Below are 25,126 nucleotides of genomic sequence, written 5' to 3'. Positions count from 1 at the left end.
TAAAAATAAAAAAGTGGACCTTTTTGAAGAAAAAAAACCCCTAAAAATGTTGAAAATGTAAACTTTAATTATATTGTGTGCGTTTATTATATAATAATTACATTGTCTTTTAGTCTTGTCTTTAGCATGTAGTCCATTGTGACACAAAAGCATGAAAATTGATGCACACCGAGTAGGTTAATCAACAAAGCTGATTGATTCATACCAAGTTAACTGCCCTTTTAGTGTTTGACTGTGTAATTATTGATGAGAGATCAGCCCAGATGAGCAGTGCTCTAAAGACTCCTAGCAGCAATTTGATATTTCAAGCCCTGGTTAGTAAGATTTTACGATGTCTACACATTTAAAAGTCTGTAATGCCTGCATCACCAATCAGAACTGCAAAAATAATGACTGTTTTCAAACATGTTTCCTGAACAATCCACTCATCTGCCACTGTTTTTTAAACAGATAGCACTGTCCTAAACTAATTTCAGTGGTTAGGCCTATGTTTAATGCAGATTATGACATCACAACCAAAAAGGTCTTAAAGGTACAGTAGTACAAAACAACTGCAGGAAACCATGACTAACATTTATAAACGTTTTTTTCTGGAAAAATAAGATAAAAAGTAATAAAGTAAATAATAATAAAATAATGTACAGAATAATAAAACATAATTTATTGCATTTTACATTTAAATACTTTTCCAAAACATTCTGGATAGAGCTTTTTTTTTTTTTAATCTTGGTGAAAGAAAACAGGAGGGGACTGTCAACAAGCACCAAGACTCAACTCCGTATCCCACAATGCCTCTTGACAGTTCAGACTCACTAAATTAAAGAACACTCTTGACAAGTGCCCACGCCTGCAGGACGAGGGAGGAGAAACGGTCCTCACAAGATCCGTCACGCACACGTTAATGAAAAAGATTTATTCATGTTTCTAAAAGTTGCAGAATGTTAATGGACGAGAATTTGTGGCTTCTTTCTGGAGCACAATTTTGTTATTTATGATGTGTGTGGGTTTTTTAAGTTAGGGCGTGGCCTTTGATAGATATGCTGTTGTCTTATTAATATGCATATATGTGTTTGCGTTTAAATTGTTAAAATGCCACAAAAGAGGCAGAGATACATTTAAATAAAGCCAACGAGAGACATTTTAACGTAAACCAATTAATCATGCCTCTGTTAGCAAGTGTCAATAATATTGCAGCAAGATTGAAATTCACCTTCATTAATACCACTGAACCAACAAGCAGTAAAAAAATCAATTACCCAGTGAGCGTCACATTTTGCATATCATATTTTATAGTTACATTTAGGCCTGTTTGAGTTGTTGTATTCTAGCAAAAGGTAGATCATATTTAAAGGGAAAGTTCACCCCAAAAATATGATTATTTTTTATTTACTCACTCTTGTGTCATTCAAAACCTGTATGTTCTTGTGTGGAGAAATTTATATCAGAATGTCAAAGCTGTTGTTTCCCATACAATGATTAAGCGAATGGCCACTGGAGCTTTCAAGCAATATCTTCACTGAATAACAACATTAATTTCATGTTCATCACGAATCTATTGTATGGTTTCAGAGGCATTAGAACGTACTATATAAGTTGTATGGACTGCTTACAGTTCTTGGATGGTGCTTTTTGTGTCTTCTTGGAGCTTGACAGCACCAGACTCTCCATCCACTTTAAACGAAAGAGCAAATCAAACATTCTTCCTAACATCGTTTTTGTGTTCTACGGAAGAAAAACATGGAATTATATGAAAGAACATTCATTTCGTTGAACTATTTCCTTAACATGATTTAGGAGTGTGTTGGCTTCCTCTTTTCCTCTATTCAGTTTTTTTCTAACTGTGGGCCTCCTGCCTCCCATCAGGCCATATAGCTAACAATGCACTCCTGATTAAAGCAAACAAAGTGCTCAGCTACCTGCACAAAAATAGACCTGCTCTCACCATGAGGGCCATCTCGTGTGTGTGTGTGTGTGTGTGAGTCTTTGTCTACAAGAGATAAAACCAGTGAAATTGAAAGACAGAGTTTGAATCCATCCAGAGTGTTATGTTGAAAACTCTTAAAAACAAGGATTTAGTATACATTAAGAGCACATGATTAGCGAAGACACACAAAACGTTTTCTGAAAGTGGCTTACACACACACGCACACACACACACACACACACACACACACTGTTGTCTAGTGATCTCTGGTTTAATGGGGACTGGAGTCTTTTTCATGTTTCATTGTGTGTTACTTTTACCCACAGGCTTGCTAAGTGTGTCCCCCTCTCCGCTCCGTTTCCCCCCACGCTCCACATTCCAGCCTCATGCACACAGCTTGTTTCCTGATATTGCAATTGTTTGGCAACTTCAAAAGGATCCATTTTAAACATGTGTCCATTTAAGACTGTACAGGAATCCATAGCGTCTGGTCCGCATTACGTTGGCCTGCATAACCGTTCACATGTGGCAGCACTAATCAGAACATACATGTATTTACAGTGCAGACAGAGCACATACCTGCGGGGTGCGTAAATAAGGACGCAAGCTGCTTTTGATAATCTGCGCATAAATGCTTCACTGTGCGAAACAGCGCTGATAGAACGCGTATGTTAATTTCACAATGTAAGAAGGCTTCTGTATATCGAATAGTATTATAAATTCATTGTTGTGGTTATTATTTCGTGACTTGCCTTTAACAGTTAAAAGTCAAATTAACATGAAGTGCACTAAATCAATCAAAAGTGACAGTAAAAACATTTACCCCCGGTTTCACAGACAAGGCTTAAGCCTAACCTCAGGCTAAAATCTAAGTCTGGGCTGTTTCAACTAAAAGAAACTTGCTCTGACTGATCTTAAAATATATCAGTGCCTTTATTTTGTCTTTATTTTGTTTGAATGCACACCAGTAATGTTTTTTCTAAGGCACTATCTATGAAATTCAAATTAAAAATCAATGTATTTTTGCTTATTTGAGTTCACATTGTTTTTATAACAAAATTATATTTTATAGTGTACAGCAGCTGTGATATTTTTGTACAGATGTGCCAAAATAATTGTAAAGGATAGAAGTGCAGTGATCTGCTGTAGCCATGGTAGCTTGCTTAGTTAATGCAGTGAAAAAGAGGATGCTGGCCTGGTGTGTTTAACCTTAGCAGGAAGTTGACAGGCAGGCCAAACGCGGGGTCAGCGGTTAGCCCTGCTGACAGGAGACAAACTGTAGGTTCCGAGATACTAAAGAGTGTGCGAGACACACAATGTAATTGTGCCTTGGTGCAATAATGCACTTTGAGCACTTGTGCGTTACACTGATGCATTTCAATTAAATCTGTTGTTCTTTAATTACAAGCCAACTATATTAAGTAAAAGACTGGTCTGCAATGTAGACAAAACTCATTTACCTCCTCATTAAATGGTGATATGTTCTTCACTACTCCATTTTGGCTCAGAGCACCCAGTTTCACTCCGGTCTGAACAAATAGTAATTCAACAGGCCAAACCATTAGTTTAATTGGAAAGGCATTCAAACGAGGAATGTTTCTAGCAAAGTGACAGCCATCCGTGGCATCTTTTGATAGGACAAAAATCCACTCTCATAGCCCACTATTGATTTTCCACGTCTGCCTCAGCCTACATCAAATTAGAGCGGATCTGGTAGGTGTTACTCATGAGAGCGAAGTGAAACGCTCGTAATTCAGGCACTGTGTGATGTGTCGTTAGTCACATTTCAAGTGAATGACTAGAGCCTGTGAGTGTCTACGTGTGTTTGCACTCGACATATAATGTAATTATAACTGAAAGAGCAGATGTAACACGTTTCAGTTACCAACTTTATGTCTGTGCCCAACATTAGATGTGTTCTCCAAACATTAGCGATCGCAGAGCAAAGGTAATGAACGTTTATGGTCACTCAGGATACACAGGCGAGGGCAGGAAATTGATCAGTTGGCCATTGCCATGGTGACCTGTTAGAGCATGAAGATTATTGGCATATCATATCTAAACTTGATAGGGGTGAATTAAAAATGCATCTAGACAGCGCAGTGCAAAGTGCCAGCTATCGTATTAAAAAGGATTTATCTGCGATTTTACCACTGCTTTCAACAAAGCTCATACAAATGTCCATCAAGATCCAAAAAAAGAAGAAAATAATCGAAAATGATCATAAACAAAAGGATAATCAGAAGTTGCCTTACATTTTTAAACTATTTAATTCACTAGATTATCAAATAATTGTAATAATAATAATAATAAAAAGTAACTATTTCAGCAAAAGCTAAATTAATTAATTTAATTTACTAAATTAAAGTTAATCATTAGTCTATGATATAAGATTTTGTTCATATCCTAAATCCTGTGTAGTTTGCACCCTTTCTGCTCACTCAAATCTATTAATCTACATATTTTCAAAGGAAATTCACATTTTATAATAGTATCATTTAAAGTTTTGTTAAATATATCCCACTTTTTATTCACTTCTTTAAATGCTCTCGTGTCCACTGTGAATGCAGTTCGGTGTGTGACTTTGCATAGAGCGGATCATTTAATGTTTCACCTCCATCTCCTCAGCACAATATGAATGGAACTGTACACTGCTAAAAGGATCAAATGCATTTAATCAAGTCAAGCTGCTACAATCTGCCTAAAACAAAAGCAGGGTCAGGGTGACCCTCCTGAATGAGCGAAAAGCATTGCAATTCCAAATGTGTGCGAAGGGATTAATTTAGCAATTTATCAATTCGCCGCAGTGCTTTTTGGTATAAACAATGCACCATGCAGTATCGAATGCTTGGCAGCTGCCTCTGGAAAAACTCAGTAAGGTTACTGTGTCAATTGGGCTTGTGTGTCTTAAGCCCCTGACCTGTGACCTTTCACCCGGCCTTGTAAACAGTCCCTAATCCTGACCTTTGGCCTGGCTCTGCACCCTAGCTTTCAGTGCGTTGAACGTGGCGTCTTGTAATCTGGTAAAATCGTTACAGGCAATTCATCGTGCCGAATAGAGAGTTAAGAGAGTCACTTCAACTTTTTGGCTTTTTATTTGAAAGGTTCCACAGGTAAAGGATACACTGGTGAAAAGAAAGGTAGTTTATGAGTTTTCTGCAGGTCTGATGAGTTTCATCTGACTGATCAAAGCTAGATTCTCGTCCTGCACCGTGATAGGTTAAAATCTAATGATGTCATGTCCTCAAAGTACCATGCACTGCCTTATGCCGTACTTATGCCGTACTTATGATGTACTAAAGTCAACATCAAATCAAAATGAACTCTCAGTACGTGTTCTTGGTCTTACTCTGGGCAATACTGACGTAAATATGCTGCTTATCAACACTTCCCTTTCCGACACCCTGTAACTTTTCACAGTCCAATCAATTCACGTTATGCTCAACAATATTTATATTTAAAAATTATTATTATATAAGTATAAGGGGTTGTAAATGACATTTTATGTCGACTTTAATAATAATAATATACAACAACGTTAAAATGTACAGCAAAAACAGCAGCTGTGGTTGCCAGATTTTAACCGTAATAAATACAGTACCAACATTTTTAGATTTTACAGATCGAATTTAAATTTACATTAAAACCTGTTTATTTCATCAATTTATATAATATTAATATATCAACCTACTATCTTCATAATACATTGACAAGCACTAAAAACACAGATGGTAATGAAAAAGCCACTTGATGAATCAAAGCTCATCACAAGTAGTTTTTCCGCAATCTAAGGTAAATACTAATATATAGAAGATGCACAGTGCACACCATCTTGATAACACACAACACTAAAATGAAGCAATAAATGTTGATTTAATACCATAGTTACAAAAGCCTAAAGCAAATACACATACTTTTCACCATATAGAGTAAGGGAACTTACCATTAATCAATCAACATGTATTTTAACATGAACATTTCAATAATTTTTTACTGTATGATTTTGTGGTGTTAGCAATGCCAAGATCATGGTTTAATTCCCAGGGAAAATGCAAAATGATAAATGCTGTCAATTGTTTTGGATAAAAGTCTTTGCCATATGCATTGGAATAGAAGCTCATGGTGCATTATAAGGGCTGTTTTTATCACTTCATAAGGCCTTCCTCTGGAAAAATAGCTGCTATCTGCAATATTTTCTTATGAGAACTTCAGAGATATTTTAATCTAGTCTAATAATGTGTGGAAAAAAGTACAGAGGTCAAAATAAAATACTTAAACTAAAACAGCCGGAGAAAGAAGCCCATCAACTTTCATCTTCAGTCCTCACACAGACGAAGCAAAAGACTTGTTAAATTCGGAAAAGACTCTGTAGGTATAAGAGCCACCGGCTCCTAGTGTTTACATCTTCCCATGACATTTTCCCTCCCTCTGCTGTTTTGAAACAGATTAGGGTGCGGGTTATTAAATAAATGAGAGTAACCCTCCCTCGCCTCCTCTCTCTCTCCCTCACTTTTCTCTCTCTTGGTGGTGAGTGACAGTAATCCGCGGTGAGACCGAGCATCAGGGATAGAAGGTTTGTTCTGCATCTTGCCAACCCCTGTTCCTCCCGCCCCCTGCACGGATTCAGCAGGCGGGTTGATAATGTTAGAGAATTTAATCCGCATACAGCTAAGTGCCAACCCTCGCTATTGTCTGAAGGCACCCCCCCCCCCACACACACACACACATCATCCCGCCCGCCAGGGTCCACAAAGACTCGCAGTGGAGGGACGGCGAGTTGTGTCAGGTAGGAAGAAAGCCGATTGCTGTCAGCTTTGGCGCTGAGAGTGTCAGAATTACAGGAAGCAGATCTAATTTAATTGAGTGGGATCTGAACCTGGCGACTTGAGAGAGGATATTGGAGAAGTGTGTGTGTTTTGTGGTAGCAGCATGTGTTTGTATGTGTCAAGGTTCAATGCATTTTGCTATCTAAATTGTTTGCTTTCAGTCGACCGTTAACGTAAAGTCGTGTCGGCAAAGAGCGAGTGAGCCACATTTTGTCCTAATCATTCAGTTCGTCTGAACACAGTGAGGAGATTGCACTTGTTGCACTTAAAGGGATAATTCACTGAAAAAAACCTTCACCCTCATGTTGAACACTAAAGAAGATATTTTGAAGAAAATGTGTAACCAAACAGTTGATGGTAGCCATTGACTTCCATAGTATGAAAAAAAAAATTGTCACAATATTTTTTCTTATATTTTGTGTGTAGATAGAACGATATATCAACTGTTATTTGTCCATTTTTAATGTTATTAGCTTTAACTGACAACTGTATGCTCTGTCAAAACTGCTTATATCATATTTGACAAATAGTAGCTGATATATTGGTAATGTTTATTGATTTATTTATTTCTGTAAATGTAACTCATAATTAATTAGAATTATTATTAACACTTTATGTATGCTACTGTAAAAAAGTCTGGTGCCAGTAAAACATTTAAAGAAATTAATTATTTTATTCAGCAAGGATGCATTAAAACTCAAAAAATACTGAAAATGTTTATTACTGTATGTTACAAAATATTTATATTTTAAATAAATGGTGTTCTTTTTAACTTTCTATTTATCAACGATTCCTGGAAGTATTACAGTTTCATTAAAAAAAAATATGTTTTCAACATTGATAATAATCATAAATGTTCTTGAGCACAAATCAGCATCTTAGAATGATTTCTGAAGGATCATGTTAAACTGGAGACTGAAGTAATGACCCAGTCACGGGAAGTGATTTTTTTCATTGAAAATTGTTATAATTCACAATAATACTGTTTTTACTGTATTTTTGACTTCATCCAAAAACATTAAAAAAATCTTACTGGCCCTAAACTTTGGAACAGCTGTGAAATTATACATGCTGAAATCTGATTATTTAATTATTTTATATATTTAAAAAATTCGATTTTGAGATTATGCATCCATTATTTTATTTTTTTATTATTATTATTACCCAAAACCCTTTTGGCTTTATTTATACTATTTCATTATTAAATGGGCATTTTATAACCCCAAACACTTGATAAGGAGTTTAGGATGGTTCTAATTTATTGAAGGCAATAAATGGAAAGGAATGTGAAACCATGTTTAATAAACCCATAATAATAATAAAAAGAATAAGAATAAGAAGTTGTTTCAGAGGCAGAGCAGGACTTGAGAATACTGTGCTCAGATAAATCATATCACAGAAACGTAAAAAAGGTCAGTTGCGATTTCATGTCGACTTAAACTTTCAAGACTCGCTTTGACAGAATGAAATGCAGCACTTACAGGGATGGATGGAGTGAGACTGAGAAACAGGTGGAATGGAAAAAGAGATCAAACTTACTTAGACTGATATGAGTGTGTATTAAAGCAGCATGAGTAAAACAGACGGTGAATGTGTGTGTGAGAGAGAGTATACAAAGATAAGAAATCTCTCTGTCTGTTTTCTCTCACACACCGGAGGCCCCGACATGTGCGTCCACTCACCGTTAACAGGCTGTCAGAGCGAGTCTCATTGCTGGGATGCTTTGAATCTATCACGTCTTAACTTAAGCACAGTCGGGCACATTGTGTCCGCCGTCTCTGCTGCGGGTTAAAGGGAGAGTGTGCTGTTTATCAGAGAGCTGCTATTTTTAAGAGCCGCGCATTGAGTCGTATCTCAGTGAGCTGTCAAGTGTCGACAGCCTCTCCCTCCTCTTTCCCATCCCTCTCTCTCTCTCTGTCCGTCCATTCCCCCGTGTGGTAAATCACCGGCTCATCATATGTTCAGTGAAGAGTCAATACAGAATCACAGAGATGCAGGGCTGAAAAAAGGAAGTAAGCATGTCTAAAGAGGAAGGATTAAACCGTGAATTCAGCTGGAACAGACAAATTTAAAAATGATGTGTGTGTGTGTGTGTGTGTGTATGGACTAATGATTAGAGTCAAACATCCTTTGAGTATTGGATAGATGACCTCTTCATTGACCCCTTTCACACACACAAACACACGCTTTATCACACATTTAAATGCACTAGCTCGCCGTAATAGATCTTAAAAATGAAAGTTACATTGATTTAATTTCTTTTCTGCTGTTTATTTATAATAGAAAGGGAATTAGAATAAATAATACACTATCTATCTATCTATGAAAATTGAAAAAAGAATTATGTAGGATTTACTTTGAACCACTTTACTCAGAATGTAAATGAATAATTACAAATAAATAACTACAAAGAATTAAGCACGACATTTTGAAGTAAAGTAAAGTAAAGTCGTGACGTATTGTCAAGTATGGTGACCCATACTCGAAATTGGTGCTCTGCGTTTAACCCATCCAAGTGCACACACACAGCAGTGAGTAGTGAACAAATGCACACACACACACACACACACACCGTGAACACACACCCGGAGCAGTGGGCAGCCATGCTGCAGCGCCCGGGGAGCAGTTGGGGGTTCGGTGCCTTGCTCAAGGGCACCTCAGTCGTGGTATTGAGGGTGGAGAGAGCGCTGGACATTCACTCCCCCCACCTACAATCCCTGCCGGCCGGGGGCTCGAACTCGCAACCTTTCGATTACGAGTCCGACTCTCTAACCATTAGGCCACGACTTCCCCGCAAAGCAAACACTGAAATCACTGAAGTAGAAGTAGAAACACTGAAATCGTATTTTATTTTTAAACTAGCCTTTGTTTCAGTGTAAATTTTCACTGTTTTTAAGTTATATAAATTGTGTCAAATGTTGCATGGTTGTTGAAACATACAAGCATGGCCAATAACTGATAAATGGCCAATATTATATCTTTACGTATACTACTTAAAAAAAAAAACCCTTCATAATAATACAGTAGGGATCTCTGGGATGCTAGGATACATATCAACCAGTTATGATACAATCCAGTTTAGGCCGATAACTGATATAGTGCTGATATGTCGCGAAATTCCTTTCTGTTTCACTTTAACACATTTCAATTTGTGAATATAATCTTGAAAAGGTGTGACAAAAGTGGGCCTGTTTTGTGCTAAGCTGGTTCACATATAAGCTGTACACTTTAATTGCATTTTCTGCTTTAATTGTGGAATGGATTTCAGGATGGTAAAATGTCTTAAACAGACCAAGGGGCCGTGTAGAACTTTGTGAATGCCGTACATACTAATTCTGTGTAAATCCGTAGAGCTTAAGGCCTGGTGATCTGCTGTTTAGCAGCATGTGTCAAGGCCTTGTGTGTCATTTAGAAATAAAGATCATCTCACTGGACGTCCATATTGTTATGGATATTCATACACACACAGGCTCCCATGTGCAATCAAATGATGTGCTCGTGTCGCACGCTTCTTGGATTTGATTGATGGATGAAGATAATGGCTCACAAACAAACTCTCCCTCCCCCAACCCGCCCGCCCACCATGAATAAGGCAACACCTCTCTCTCGCTCCTCTCCCTCTCGCTCTCGGAGCAGACAGCAGGGGGGAAGACATCTGACATTTATTCAATACCATCAGTAGCTCTGTAGTGGCACTGCTGAGAGAAGGAGGGAAAAATTATGATCGGCGGTTACTTAAGCTAAAAGCTACATGGTGTCAGATGGAGGCAGCACTTAAAGAAATCCACGAGTGGAGATTTCTCTTCAGGAGATGCTCTGTTTTTTTCTGGCCCCTTTCCGAAACGGTTCCTTGCGCACAGCCGCACCGAGATTTTTAATAAAAGCTTGAAGCAAAGGAATTCTCTCAGTTAATAACGCAGAACAAAAGCGACATTGTGAGGGCCGGACAGCATGTGTATTTGTGTGTATGCGTGCGAAAGAGACCGTGCAACATAGACGGGACTCTGTCGCTCTGAGCGCTTGACCTTTCTCTGGTGGCGTCCCAGGAGTCGGCATTTTAGAAAAACACACCTTTGTTTACTGTCATTAGCTGATCTGAGGTCATCCGTTATGGCGGCCGCCTCGACAAAAGCAATTGAGAATTTAATCATCTAATTTTGGTAAAGAGACAGGCCTCTAATTTTCTCTAAATTTCTTTAATATATTTGAGGTGGGTACTGTAGGTAAACAGAAAGCAGGTTTATACCAACACACAAACCCCAAAATCTCAATTGATCTGTACTCATGGTTATCGCTTCCAAAAATGCAACCAGGAGAAAGTGAACCCTGAAAATAATCACCATGAAAACAAACACTAAGATAAAGCACTTTCTTCTTCTTTTGTTTAATGGTGATTTACAGTCTTCATGCATATTGCCATCTACTGGCTGGTTGTGCAATCATTTTTAATGGTATCTTTTAATAGTTGATCTTTAATCAGGTTTTATTACTGTGAGCAAGAATTATATTGTTTGTTTGATGCAAACAAAATCTAAATAGATTGAACTAAAACAGTCTGTGCTTGCAAAAATATATGGCTGTGTAAGTTTAGCCATTTTACTTCCACATTTATTGTAAGATGAGATGCGTCACATTTATACATTTATAATAAAAATACATTTATAATAAAAATACAATACAATGTCCTGTTGCAACACTAAATAAATCATCTTTTGAATGTAAATGTGTGATATGAGATGAGAATTAAATAAAACAAAATAGATTAAAATAAGTATTTTAATATAAATATATTGTTTTTATAATCAATATATATATATATATATATATATATATATATATATAAATAAGTGTGTGCATATACAGTGCTGTGAAAAGGTTTTTGCCCCCTTCCTGGTTTTTGTTGCATATTTGTCACACTTAAAAGATTCAGATCATCAAACAAATTGTATTATTACACAAAGATAATGCAAGTAAATACAAAGTGCAGTTTTTAAATCACGATTTCATTTATTAAGGGAAAAAAAGCTGTCCAAACCTGCCTGGCACTACGTGAAAAATGAATTGCCCCCTCCTGTTAAATCACGAAAGAACTGTGATTAACCACATTATTTTAGAAAGCTGAATTAAATTTTACTTGCAAAACCCAGGCCTTATTACTGCCAGACCTGTTGAATCAAGAAATCACTTAAATAGAACCTGTCTGACAAAGTGAAGCACGCTTAAAGAGCAACGCATCATGCCGCGATCTAAAGAAATTCCAGAACAGATGAGAAACAAAATAGTTGACATGTATCAGTCTGGAAAGGGTTATAAAGCCATTTCTAAGGCTTTGGGACTCCAGCGAACCACGGTCAGAGCCATTATCCACAAATGGAGAAAACTTGGAACAGTGGTGAACCTTCCCAGGAGTGGCTGGCCTACCAAAATTACTCCAAGAGCGCAACGACGACTCATCCAGGAGGTCATAAAAGAACCCAAAATAACATCTAAAGAACTGCAGGCCTCACTTGCCTCAATTAAGGTCAGTGTTCATGATTCAACAATAAGAAAGAACTGGGCAAAACGGCATCCATGGGAGAATTCCAAGGAAAAAGCCACTGCTGACCAAAAAGAACACAAAGGCTCGTCTCACATTTGCCAAAAAATATCTTGATTATCCCCAAGACTTTTGGGCAAATATTCTGTGGACTGATGTGACAAAACTTGAACTTTTTTGAAGGTGTGTGTCCCATTACATCTGGCATAAAACCAACACAGCATTTCATAAAAAGAACATCATACCTTTCCATAAACTTGCCAGGTATGTCGTTGCATAACCTGCTTTCTGGAATAACTCTTAGGTGCCTATTAAGCAAAGTTCCTATAAGAGATCAACGTTAATGCCAGTTTTTCTCAATCTTTGTTTTTTCTTGGCCATGGATTATTAAACACTCCATCCACTCTGAAATTCAACTAGCCAACTGGTAGGTGGTTGGAGACGGTTGTCCTAATTTCTTGGCGTCTCCTCAGTTGCACCGCCCTGCACTTGGCTTGCCTCAACCCTACAGCGAAACAGCTAGTTAGGGTTAACAATAGTCTTCGTCTGACAATTGCAATCAAGATAATGGAACACAGTGTGAGACAAGCCTGTGGGGAAAAACAGCCCTACCACGGCCAAAGTCTTTCCCAAATTAAAAGCATTGGCCTTTAATCTGAGAAATATTGGATGGCTTTATAAGAAAGAGTGATGACTGAACATACATACCTGGAAATGCCAGGTGTGACCTTGCCTGTACTGAAATGCAGTTCGATAGACAATACAAGCTTTATTGACAATATCTGTGGCGTGATATCACAGAAAGTAATTTGAACTTCAGTTTCCTATCTCAGTATTTAAAATTTGTTAATAGAAATGTACTTTAAATGGTAAACTAAGGGGCAGTTGTATAGACATAGTCATAGTGTTTTTATTTTTAACCGGGGATATGTAAAATCTTTCGCTTTATATTGTTATTTCTTGGCTATATATTTTTTTCTAGTTTTTTTTTTCCGATTTGTATAAAATCAAACATACATATGATTCTTTTTACAAAAAAACTTTTATTGAATTAATAAAAAGTGGCAGTAAAGACATTGTTACAAAAGATTTCTAATTCAAATAAATGCTGTTCTTTTGAAAGTATTAATCATCACAGAATCCTGAAAAAAAAGTATTATGGTTTCCACAAAAATCTTAAAATAAATGTTTCTTGAGCAGCAAATCAGCATATTACAATGATTTTCTGATGGATCAAGTGAAACTGAAGACTGAAAATTCAGCTTTTCATCACAGGAATAAATTACATTTTAAAATATATTCATATAGAAAACAGTGTTTTTTAAATTGCAATAATATTTCACAATATTAGTGTTTTTACTGTATTTTTGATCAAATAAATGCAGCTTTGGTGAACATAAGATACTTTAAGTCATGAAATAACATATTGTAGATATATGAAATGTTTATGTAGTAACTGTTCAGTAAAGCGTGAATCATTTAGCTTGTGCCTGCCACATGTACTTGTGGCCTGCTCTAGTGTACACTAATTAGTTTAGCTGTACAACACTGAGAGCAAAGTGCAGAATGAAATCAGCGGCAGTTGTCTGACTGTGAGAATAGAGCTTTACATGTGGCGATCTGAGACCAGACAGCTTCACGCACAGTGTGTGTGTGTGTGTGTGTGTACGTTTGCAAGAGAAAGGATTTGAGTAGTATTGGTTGAATGCATGGACATATGGAGACTGACTCCTCTTGGGCATCAGCGGGTACCAGGAGCCCCATCATCCTCTCTGTCTGTCTCTCTCCCTCACGCTGTCTCTCTCTCTCTGTCTGTCTCTCTGAGCTGGCACACTGGTAGCTCCTCTCCCTGGGATACTCAAGCCTTTCAAACATGAGTAATTGATGAATTGTATGCAATATGCAAATGTGAATGCATAAATCTCCTGACTGACAGCTTAATTTATGTGAGCCTTTAAGAATGCAGGATTAGATTTTAATTAAATATCTTCAAAGGCACCCTGACTCGTACATTTTTCTCTTGCCTCAGCTGCCGTCTTTGTTGTTGTTAAAACCATTTTCCATTATAATTTTGAAAATCTGATTTTGTTTTCCCTCCTTGTCCTCCCGCACCCCCCTCCGGCCACGGTCCAACTCTTGGCCTTTGCTTCTTGTCGGGCTAAATATTATTACAAACAGTTCTCGCTAAACAAGAAGATTAAAACAAAGTTCAATTCTGCGAACAAACTCTCAGGCCATGCCCACTCTGCAGAAAGGGGTGTGGTTTGAGTCACGTACCTCAGAACTTGCCCCGCCCCCATCTTTTCAGCCACATTGTCTCAGCGAGACAAGCAGGTGTCGCCTGTTCATGAATATTGAATAAGGCCGTTTAAAAGATGACAAGGGCACATTTACGAAGCCGGGAGAGAATAAAAAGTGCTTAGTAACCCAGTTTTCGCCGGTCCCCAGCAGAGCACGATGCTGTCGCCGGGGATTTGAGCAGAGTGATTGGTTGCGACGAGTGCACTGACAGGGTTTTCTTCTCCGGCGTGTGGAACGTGCAGTAACGTGTGAATGACTTTTCACTGCCATCTGTTCCTCCAGCCCAATGGGATACGGGAAAGAGAGGAGTGTGTGTGATTGTATACTCGCTGCTCTTCACTGTCTGTCGTGGCTGTAGGGAATGCACTTGGGCATCATGCCTGCGAGTGGGAAAGGGAGATGAAAAATATTCCCATATCAGGGAATTCTCAGGGTATAAGAGGCTCCATTACAGTCAGATTGACTGAAGAACTAAGCAGTTCACAGGGTGCCGGTTCAATATACTGACAAGCAGTCTTCAATAGACCTGCATTACAGTTAATGGAGACAAAGTCAGGGCAGTCTGATTAGGAGTCCTCATGCGGTTTCTGCCTTTCTTATAAATCCTGTTTTCACAGTAAGGACTCGAGAACTTGGCTATTGTCATCTCCACATTACTGGATACTTAGCAGCAATTTGGAATTCTGTAGTTTTATAAAAAAAAAACAAATTTTTTTTTTTCCAATATTTGAAATTATGGTTGCAACACCTAGTCTATAAAATGTATACATCTTTTGACAATTTTTATGCATGAAACTTTGCTGTAAAATTGCCCATTTATCACCAAAATACCTTTTAAAAATGATTTTAAAATTAAAAATTTAATTAATATTGGTTCCACAGTTTTCATAATCAAAAATGATAATTGCGCATACCCAACTAACTGATTAATACAGCTAATTCTCAACTTTTCTTGTACAGCAAATATTTGAGTTTTGTTTAATAGCCTTTACACACATTAAGTGCATTTACTTGTATAACAAAATGTTGCTAACAATAAAAAAGCTCATTATATAAGCCATAAGATGAAATATGAACCACTCCAAAACCATGCAACATTAATTTTTTTACAATTTTACAGGTGCTGCACAAAATCAGCATAAGTGCTCAAATGGTCAAAAATGCCGATCAGGTTTTGTTCTAATGCTTTATGACCTTTATGCACTAAAAATATGGTTTAAAGCATTTGCATACCCATATATATATATTATTGTTTTATTGGGTATAATTAGTGTACGATTATAATGTAAAATTTTTGCTTTTTTATCAGGAAATAAACTTTGGCCAATTTAATCAATTAATCCAAAATATATATTAATGATCAATTACTTGATCACTTTTTCAGTACTACATCCTTGTTTGTAGTAATCATACCAAGTCTCATATTTCCTCACAATTAGAATTCCAGTACTCTTTCTGGAACATTGTGTTGAGTACATGACAGCTGTACCTTTCCGAAAGCGCTCTTGAAAATGAAAGGATGGGTTTTATATAAGGGAAGCACCTGTCACGAGCGAGGAAAGAACTGCTCGGCCTCTAACAATACCCAGTCAAAGTGGAGCTAAATAAGAAAATAGCTTTAAGAGTCCCGCGGGAGTCAAGTGCCTGTTCACGCACAATCGCCTGACTGCAGACTTCTAACGACTCCAGCATGTTGCCTTTTTTTCTATCTTGTACTTCGGGCACGCCTCGATTAGGAATGCTTGAAAGGAGCAAGTGAGTCAGATGCTCCAAATGAGGAAAGAAAGAATTCTTCTCGTTCTTCAACACATGTATACTGATGTAGAGCTTTACAGGAAATGGTTTTCCACCTCACTCTAAGCACGACCGGAAAATGTCTGCTTAAGCTTTTTTTTTAACAGTCACTGATGTGTGATTTCAAATTAGTAGCTGACCGTCTTCAAAGGCGGGATCTTTTGACATTTTGCTGATTTTTCGTCCTGCACTACAATGACCCCACAGAATCATTTGCTGCCCCACCAGGCTGTTTTCTAATTTGCTTTGCTCAAAGGAAATGGAGTCGTGTTATCGTAACACTGAGGTAATTGATTCTTTTCCAACGTGGCTTTTGTCAGAATGATGTAAAAACCAACTTTGAAACAGACTCAGGACTTTGCACACAAAGGTCTTTGTGGATTTTTTTAGTAACAGTAAGTTATAATAATTTCTTTCTCACCTGTGGCCTGGTTAGCACTACATGGTGTTCATGGGAGACACCGGTTCGAATCTGCCCTGTGTCATGTCTTGATCCCCCTCCACTTTCTCTGTCAATTAAATCAAACATTTTCTCAGAGTAAACAGTCAAACAAAACAAGGCTGAAAGTAGTTTGTCGAACTCTCCCAGAATCAGAGACTCAACTAATTTTATCCGCACTAGAGAGGAATTGTGGTCTGGCAAACTGTGCTGACGTTTTTTTTACAGTACCGTTAACTCCATCGACTGCTCTCCACTTACAGGCACTACAACGGCTAAAGTGATTCGTTGATTCACTTTGTTGATTGCCTCTCTTTTTCACCACGCTCCACTGTTCATAGTTTTTAACTGGATTAGTAATGTGACGGTCCAAAGTGATTCCCATTTGCCACAGACCATGACAAGCTTGTCAACAGATCAGCAAGTCAAACTGGGATATCTTGCGGAAGGACAGTATGGTGCCTTATGGATGAAACTGGAGGCTGAAGGGTCTTTTGGCTTCTAGTAGATTTTCTGTTTATTGGCATTGTTTGACTGCAGTATTGCTTCAGTTCTGAAATGTAAGTACTTAAAACTACACATTAGTGCACTACTAAGGTCTTAGAGAATGAAGATGGACCGGAGAGTGATGGAAGTGCAGTTTAGGCCAGGGGCTGAAATTTAATATATAATTGAGTTTTATAAAAAAAAAAAAAGTAAATAATAATGTGAGATAATGATAACATATTGACATATTGTTTAAAAATCAACCAATATCATTCATGTTATCATTGCATTAAATATGATTAAAATAAGTGGAAAATTACTTTTACTATTAAATTTAAATAATTATTATTCATTTGAATTTATCTGTATAGTATGGATTGCAAGCCTGCTTTCACCACAGAATAAAAAATGTAAAAGGTTATTGGGACTTTTTATCTCACAATTCAGACTTTTTTCCTCGCCATTTTCAGATAAAAAAGTCTGAATTGCGAGATATAATAGAATTGCATGATATAAAAATACTTTTTTTTTTACCGTTTTTACTTTTTATTCCATGGTTAAAAAAATTTTGAATTGTGAGATGTAAAGTAAAAAAAAAAGACAATCCTGTGTTTATATCTCGCAAGTCTGAATTTTTTTTTTTTTTTTTTTTTTTTTTATTCTGTGACAGAAACAGCCTTCCATAGCACTCCCCCAAGCAACTCCCCCAAAGTAAAACTATTTTTCTCAAAAATTTTCCCCAACTTTGAAAACCTCAAATATGTTATACTGCTGAATAGTGCATTGTTGCCAACTTCTTTCAATGGAAAGTAGCTAAAGCCAGTTTGAAAAGTTGCTAAATGTCGCTAGATTACGTCATACGCTAATTAGCATATTCATGATGTCATCACATCATATTGTCTTTTACAAATGTTTGTCTCTCTGTGCTCACATACTGTATTTTAATGCAGCCAAATTCTCAATAAAACTGTCTTCATTTATATATTTCACTGTTTTTGTTGTCAGACAACAGAATAAATATGAAATAGTGACATAAACACGGCCCTTTAAGACTAACCAGCTCTCCTTTCCAAAACGTTAATGTGCACAAAAATCCTGATTTATAATTGAGTTGTCATCTGATGAAATCAAATAATACACACAAGATAAGACAAGACAAAGACATTTCCTGTGCTGTGATTTCGGCTATAATTTGCTTGTAAAATTAGAGAAAAGTCTGAAAAGTCGCTAGTTGGCTGCACTGGGATAGTGTTGTTGGTGTGATATAAAATAAAATGGTATAAAATAAACATTTCCACAAATTCGCAAAGAACAAATGTTTTTTAATGTTATGAATAAATGACATCAAAAGGAACCAATTTTACGTTCATGTTAACATTAATGTAAGTTGGTGCTGGTGATATTTAATTTGTTCTCCACAATCAATAGCAAACTTGCATTCAGGTTGGGCTTAAAAATACATCATATAATGGATGTAAAGCTGGTTGCAAATGCTGTTTTGTGTTGACTTCAGTTGTCCACATCGGCTATATATGCACACGTTGTATGCTGCCATGAATGACTTGTGAAACTTCTATGTAATACTACTACTCTCTGAAACTCCAGTGCAATACTATTAAGAACAAGTGGCTTGCTGTGGCGTTCTTCCTCTTGGCTTTACTATGATCAGGTTAGGGGTGATTCTGCTCTGCTTTGTGTTTGTTAGCACTGCAGTATTAATAGAACGGTGAAAAACACTTGCTGCTTGATGTTCTTGGATATGATCCAATGATATGCAGCAGAAGAATTAGCATTTTGCTTTTCTGGCTTATTTTGCTCTGCCAGCACCCTTGCGCAGGGTTCGAACTGTCATGTACCTGTCTCTTTGATAGCCCGTCTCACAATGAAGTGCGGGAGATAAGCGTGTGTTTGTGTTTTGTGTTGAATAATTTGTCTAGCGTGTTGTACGTTAGCGTAACGGGATTCTAAAACCGTGCTTGTTCACGTATCTATCATGACAGGGGATGATGTGTAACCGTATGTATGTTTGTTTGATGTGTGTGTAAAATAGTAACTTGCTTATGCTCTGAAATAATTCTGTAACACTGATGATAAAGATAAAAAATAGCCAGTTTCTTAGAAATGTAGCCTTTTGTATTCATGTTGGCTTCATACAGTTACCAAAGAAAACCCAAAAAACCCTAGAGCTGTCAGTTTAACGCGTTAATTAATTAGTTATAAAATATTTTAACACCCCCAGATCTGTACGTCATCTTACATTTCATACAGTTGAGTGTTGACAAATATGATGCAAGGCAACAACTTCATAAATGCAGTTATGCTCTAAAATTCAAGATATTGGTGCAAAAAATTCACCTGTATAAGTTTTTTTCTCATATTTATATCATACGATATCACATGAGCGCTATATCACAGGAGTGCTGTTTATGTCTAAATAGTACGAGTGCAAATGTGATTTTATACAACTGTTCAGTAAATAAGTTAATATTGTGCTATGTTTTAAACAAAATATTGTGTTTTTGCTCAATTTTGCCAATGAAAATATAACCTATAAAGCCACAGCAGAATTGTAGTATGTCTGTGAGCAACACAGCGGTGTTTAGTTTCTGAATGAATCCTCGTTTTGAACGAATCATGTGAACCAATGATTCAAAGGCCCATTCATTTACTTGATTCAGCCGTTTGAACGAATCGAATGAATGACTTAAAGACATTTACTGCCACCTGCTGGCAGTTTTAGTTTCATTTCATTTATTAATAAATAAATAAATAAATACAGAAACATTAAAGGGATTGGTCAACAAAATAAAAAATAAAAACTCAGTCATCATTTACTCACCCTCATGTCGTTTCAAACATGAATGACTTACTTTCTTTTGCGCAGTATATAAAATAAGGCATTTTGAAGACTGTTGGTAACAAAGCTGTTTTGATTACCAGTGAAAAAATGATTGAGATGTTTCTCTAATTATCTTCTTTTATGTTCCATTGTAGTCTAAACACTTATGTGTAATAAAGTTTGTTGAATCAAACAAAATATTTCTTTCTAAAGCTACTATTTGTAATGTCTACTTGATACTTTCTCATTTAACACAATAATAGCTTTAATAATCTTTTGTAGGTATTTTCACAGCTAAGTTTAGTTTGCAATTAATTGCATTAATTAATCGCTGCACCATGCAATTAATTAGATTAAACATTTGAATCAACTTACAAGCTCTAAAAAAACAAAATTTAAAGAAAGGTTCAAATTAATGACTCTAAAATTGAAGGTGACTCTAGAAACGAATCAAATGAAAAGTAATAACATATTTTTAGTGTAAAAGGGTTTTTATTAGGCTTTTTAGAGAAAGTTTTTTCATACAAATATCATGAATTTCTATGAATAATAAATGTTATTACGTGTTTAGGGAGTCACATGACACGGTATTTTACGACCAGAACTAACCTTTCTTTCTCATAAAAAAAGTTAATTTTTTTATGTTGCTTGTACCACAAATTAAAAAACAAAAACAAATGAATAATATTACTACTTTTAAAAAAGTGAAGAATTGATTGTTTAAAAGAATTTCATAAGCATTTTTTCAAAGGATAATTATACCATTTAAATATTTTTCTTGTCAAGAATTTCTTTCTTCTAACAAGGCTTTATCAAAAATTAAACAATTTAAAAAGATTAAAAAGGCTATGTATTTGTATTTTTTTAAATTGAATGAGGGTCATGTCATTGACCCATAAGTAGCCTATATTTGGTGTTCACCAATCAAAATACATCTCTCAATCATGTGGCCCTGTGACCTACTGTACATGATCAAGCAAATATTTAGATGCAAATGTATCTGATGTCATATTAAACCCCTGTTGTCTGTTTTTTTCTGTGCAGTTCTCGGCCCGGTCGTCCTCCCAAGCGTTCTCTCGGCGTGGCGATGCAGGACAGCTCTCGTCTGCTTCCTCACAGCGTTCACGGGCTACTCTCTCCCAGTCTGCTCTCCCCGACAGGTAAGACCCCCCCTCTCACTCACCCACCTGCAAGATCTAAAAGTACCAGCCTCACCTGCCAATGAACGACGGACGCCAGTGTGTAAAACCACATATATGAACATTTTGTCTCATTTAAGCTTGATCTTTCTTTCTTCTGTAGAATCTGTATTTTTTCTCATCTCTCTCGCTCTCCTTTTCTCTCCTCCTCCCACTCTTCCTCCTTCTGCAAATCAGTTCGTATTGATTTTCCCCCTCTGTCCTTCACTGGCCACCGCTGCGTCTCAAACAGAGGTTAAACTATTGGATTTCTGTTGCCTCTTTGCTTTTTTCCTGTGCACGCATTTGCTTTCTCTCTTTCTCTCTCGTCATCCCTCTTTCATCTTTCCTTCCTTTGGAATTCAATCTGTTTCAGAGGAATTGTTTTATCGCTTTTAGACCAAATCCCAAACCACTGTGCATCACCTGCGTGTTTGTTTGCGTATATTTATTTGCGACTAAACCACATGTGTCGTTTAGCGTCGTGCTCATATACGTTAACATCATGTCTGCTCTTCTCTCCTCTTCTTGCCTTTTAGCTTCAGTTCTCTAAATTGCTGATGGTAGTGGCAATTTAGCTCTCACAATGGCCAGCGTGTGTATCGATCTGCGCAGCGCGGAGTAGCCGGAGTAGTCCGTTAGCCGGCCCCGCTGATTGATTTTAGATGACTCTGTTGTTATTTCTGCCGGCCGCTCCGGGGGGGGAAGGAGCTCTTTAAAATGTGCGTCCACATTTCTCTCAATCCCTCTGCTCATCTCGCCGTCCCCAACGCCAACAAACATCTGACTTTGTAGGATGTGATGCGATTTGAGAGCAACGCGAGTTAATAGGGACATTGACATTACAGGTCTCATTCATGAAACGTGAACATGAATTTCTGTGTGAATCGTTTGTAAAACCATTCTTACGTAACATGAAAAAACAACAACATTTTTTTCTCTTTGCAAAGGACTTATTTTAATTTAATTTTGTTATACAGGTTATTATTTATTACATTTTTTAAGTTAATTTAATTTAAGTTGGACTTTAGCAGAGGTGGATTTACAGTCACATTTTTAGCAATCATATTTCATGAAGACTATACACTACTGCTCGTAAGTTTGGAAACATAATTTTTTTTGGTTTTTGTATTTATGAAAATCTTGTGCTCACTACCCTGTTGAAATAAAACAGCATATGCCGGCTAGGTATGTTTTGAAGCATGACAGCTGGTTTGAGCTGGTTTAAGCGGGTAAAGCTGAATTGATTTGATCAGAAAAACAATAAAAGCACTAATATTGTGAAATATTATTACAATTTAAAATAACCATTTTCATTATATATATATATTTTAAAATGCAATTTATTCTTGTGATGCAAATCTGAATTTTCACTAGTCATTTCTCCCACCTTCAGTGTCACATGATCCTTCAGAAATTATTTCTTATTGTTATCTATGTTGTGCTACTTGTTATTCTTCTGGAAACCATGATACATTTTTCAGGAATTTATTTTTAAGTTTTAGAAAGTTTTTTTTTTTTTGGTAAATTATGAAGGTCATAATAGCAAATGTTTCTTGAGCAGCAAATCATTATATTAGAATGATTTCTGAAGGATCATGACACTGAAGACTGGAGTAATGATGCTGAAAATTAGTGATCGACCGATATGGATTTATTTTTTGAACCGATACCGATACCAATTATTTGTGTTTATGTGTCCGATAGCCGATATGCAGAACCGATATTTATTTACTGTTATGAAGAACATACTTCACTTTGGTTTTACCTCTTTTCAATCATCTTTTTTTTATATAAAAGTGTTGAAAATTAGCAGTTTTTCATGTTAAATTTAATCTTCATATTACAACAATAAAAACATTTTATTTATAAAAAGCATCAGCAGCAACAACACTAATATTAACAATAAGCAAAATAAATGTAGAATGTCTAATGTTTTCAAATGGAGAAAATAAATAAAGGACAGGAGTCATATCAACTTCATTTTAAACTACAGTTATAGGTTTATAAACTGTTTAATAGGCCTATAGAGTCAAGAATAATTCTCTGGATAATGTTAATATTCTCAGGAATATTGGAATATAAGAAACAAAACATCGTATTTTATTGCATTTCTCAACTGGTATGTTATATCAGAATTATGAATATTTTTTTTGTCCTTCTAGATTATGAAATACCTGCTGAGAGTGCGGTTTATCTATGCATTTACACATAACTATACTCAAACTGCGATCGATCGCAGAGATAATTAATAAATAATTTCCCGTTGTATTTATATAGATGTTTATTAGCGAAGTAATGGTTATATAATAAATGTTACTTTTGTTGAATCTTTTTAAAAGTTACATGCTGGAGCATTTCCTGAGCATCGACCACATCAACCCGCTGAGTGAACAGAAATATGAAGCAGCTTCACGAGACTAATGGCGAGCAAATATACAACAGACAGAGAATTAAATTCAGCGCTTTTATTTCCAACATGCACTTATTCATGGCTGTATTGTTTAACTCATGCAAAGTTACGTCCTTATTGGGAGAGGACTTGACGGACTACGTGACTCTGACTTCACAAGACTGAGCATAGACAACAGAGAGAGAATTCAATTCAGCACTTTTATTTCCAACATGTGCTCATTCATGGCTGCGTATTATTTAATTCAGGCAAAGTTACGTCTTTATTGGGACAGGACTTGACGGATTATTTTACATGACTCCTTGAGTTGCTCTCTATTTCTTAGGGCCAAGCTGCATAAACTACATAACAGGCATTTATGTAATGCATCTAATTTGTGCATTAATGGCTGTTATGTTAAAGTACTTGCACGCCGTTGTTGTTGTCTCGTCTCCCCTCAGACGCGCTGCAATGGCGATCCTGCGCGCAATTCTCAAAACATGGTGAATTTATCTCAAAGATGGTGGCATTTATCTGTGAATCCGATATTACAAAACCGATATCCGATTATGGTAAAATGCTTAAATATGGGGAAAAATATCGGTAAATCGATATATCGGTCAGTCTCTACTGAAAATTCAGTTTTGCAATCATAGGAATAAATGATATTTTAAAAACATATTAATCCAGAAACAGTTCTTTTAAATAGTAATTATATTTCACAGTATTACAGGTTTGAGTGTATTTTTGATCAAATAAATGCAGCCTTGTTGCATGATAGACTACTTTTAAAAAATAAATGATAAATATGGATTTCTTCCAGATTGTAGTTACTGGTATAATTTACCCTTTTAAACATGTTAAATGAACTAAAGTGTTTATTTTAGACTCCATCCGGATGTGTTCCAAACCCCTCGGGTCTTTCTGCTGTAATTCCATGCATGAATCCATGCAGCGCTAAAAGAACTGACATCCACATATATGTCAGGATGCCTCCGTCTATTCTGCATGACAGCAGTATCAACATATTGTGAAACCTGAGGAACTGAAGTACCACCCTTCCATGGAGATACAGTATTCATTGTAATATAACACCTAAAATATATTAACTTGTAAATGGGCCACAATTATCAAAGATGAGTAAATTTGTGATTTTCACAGCAAATGGCTGGATTTGTGACTTTTTAATGAGGTAGAAATGAGTGTAATTTGGTAATTAGTATTGGTTATAATATTAATCTAGGATGAATTCTAATTACAGCTGTCCTTATTATAGTCAGTAATTATACAAGTGTGTATTTATAATGAATTCATGATGTAATAAAATGAAATAACTATTTTTATTGGTAACACTTTAGTATAGGGACCAATTCTCAGTATTAACTAGTTGCTTATTAGCATGCCTATTATT

At 36.4% G+C, this 25,126-nt stretch overlaps 1 protein-coding gene across 3 annotated transcripts in view; it reads left to right on the top strand.

The window, feature by feature from the left end:
- Positions 1-25,126, top strand: part of dacha (dachshund a) — a 159,449-nt gene that overhangs the window by 48,451 nt on the left and 85,872 nt on the right. For all 3 annotated transcript variants that reach the window (XM_079394986.1, XM_079394985.1, XM_079394987.1), the window contains exon 2: positions 21,190-21,305. In XM_079394986.1, the coding sequence (XP_079251112.1) occupies positions 21,190-21,305 (116 nt within the window). The remainder of the gene's footprint in view (positions 1-21,189; positions 21,306-25,126) is intronic.

This window comes from Barbus barbus (genome assembly GCF_936440315.1).
Source record: "Barbus barbus genome assembly, chromosome: 36".
NCBI classification, from domain to species: Eukaryota; Metazoa; Chordata; class Actinopteri; order Cypriniformes; family Cyprinidae; genus Barbus; species Barbus barbus.
This window is presented reverse-complemented; position numbering and strand designations above follow the sequence as displayed.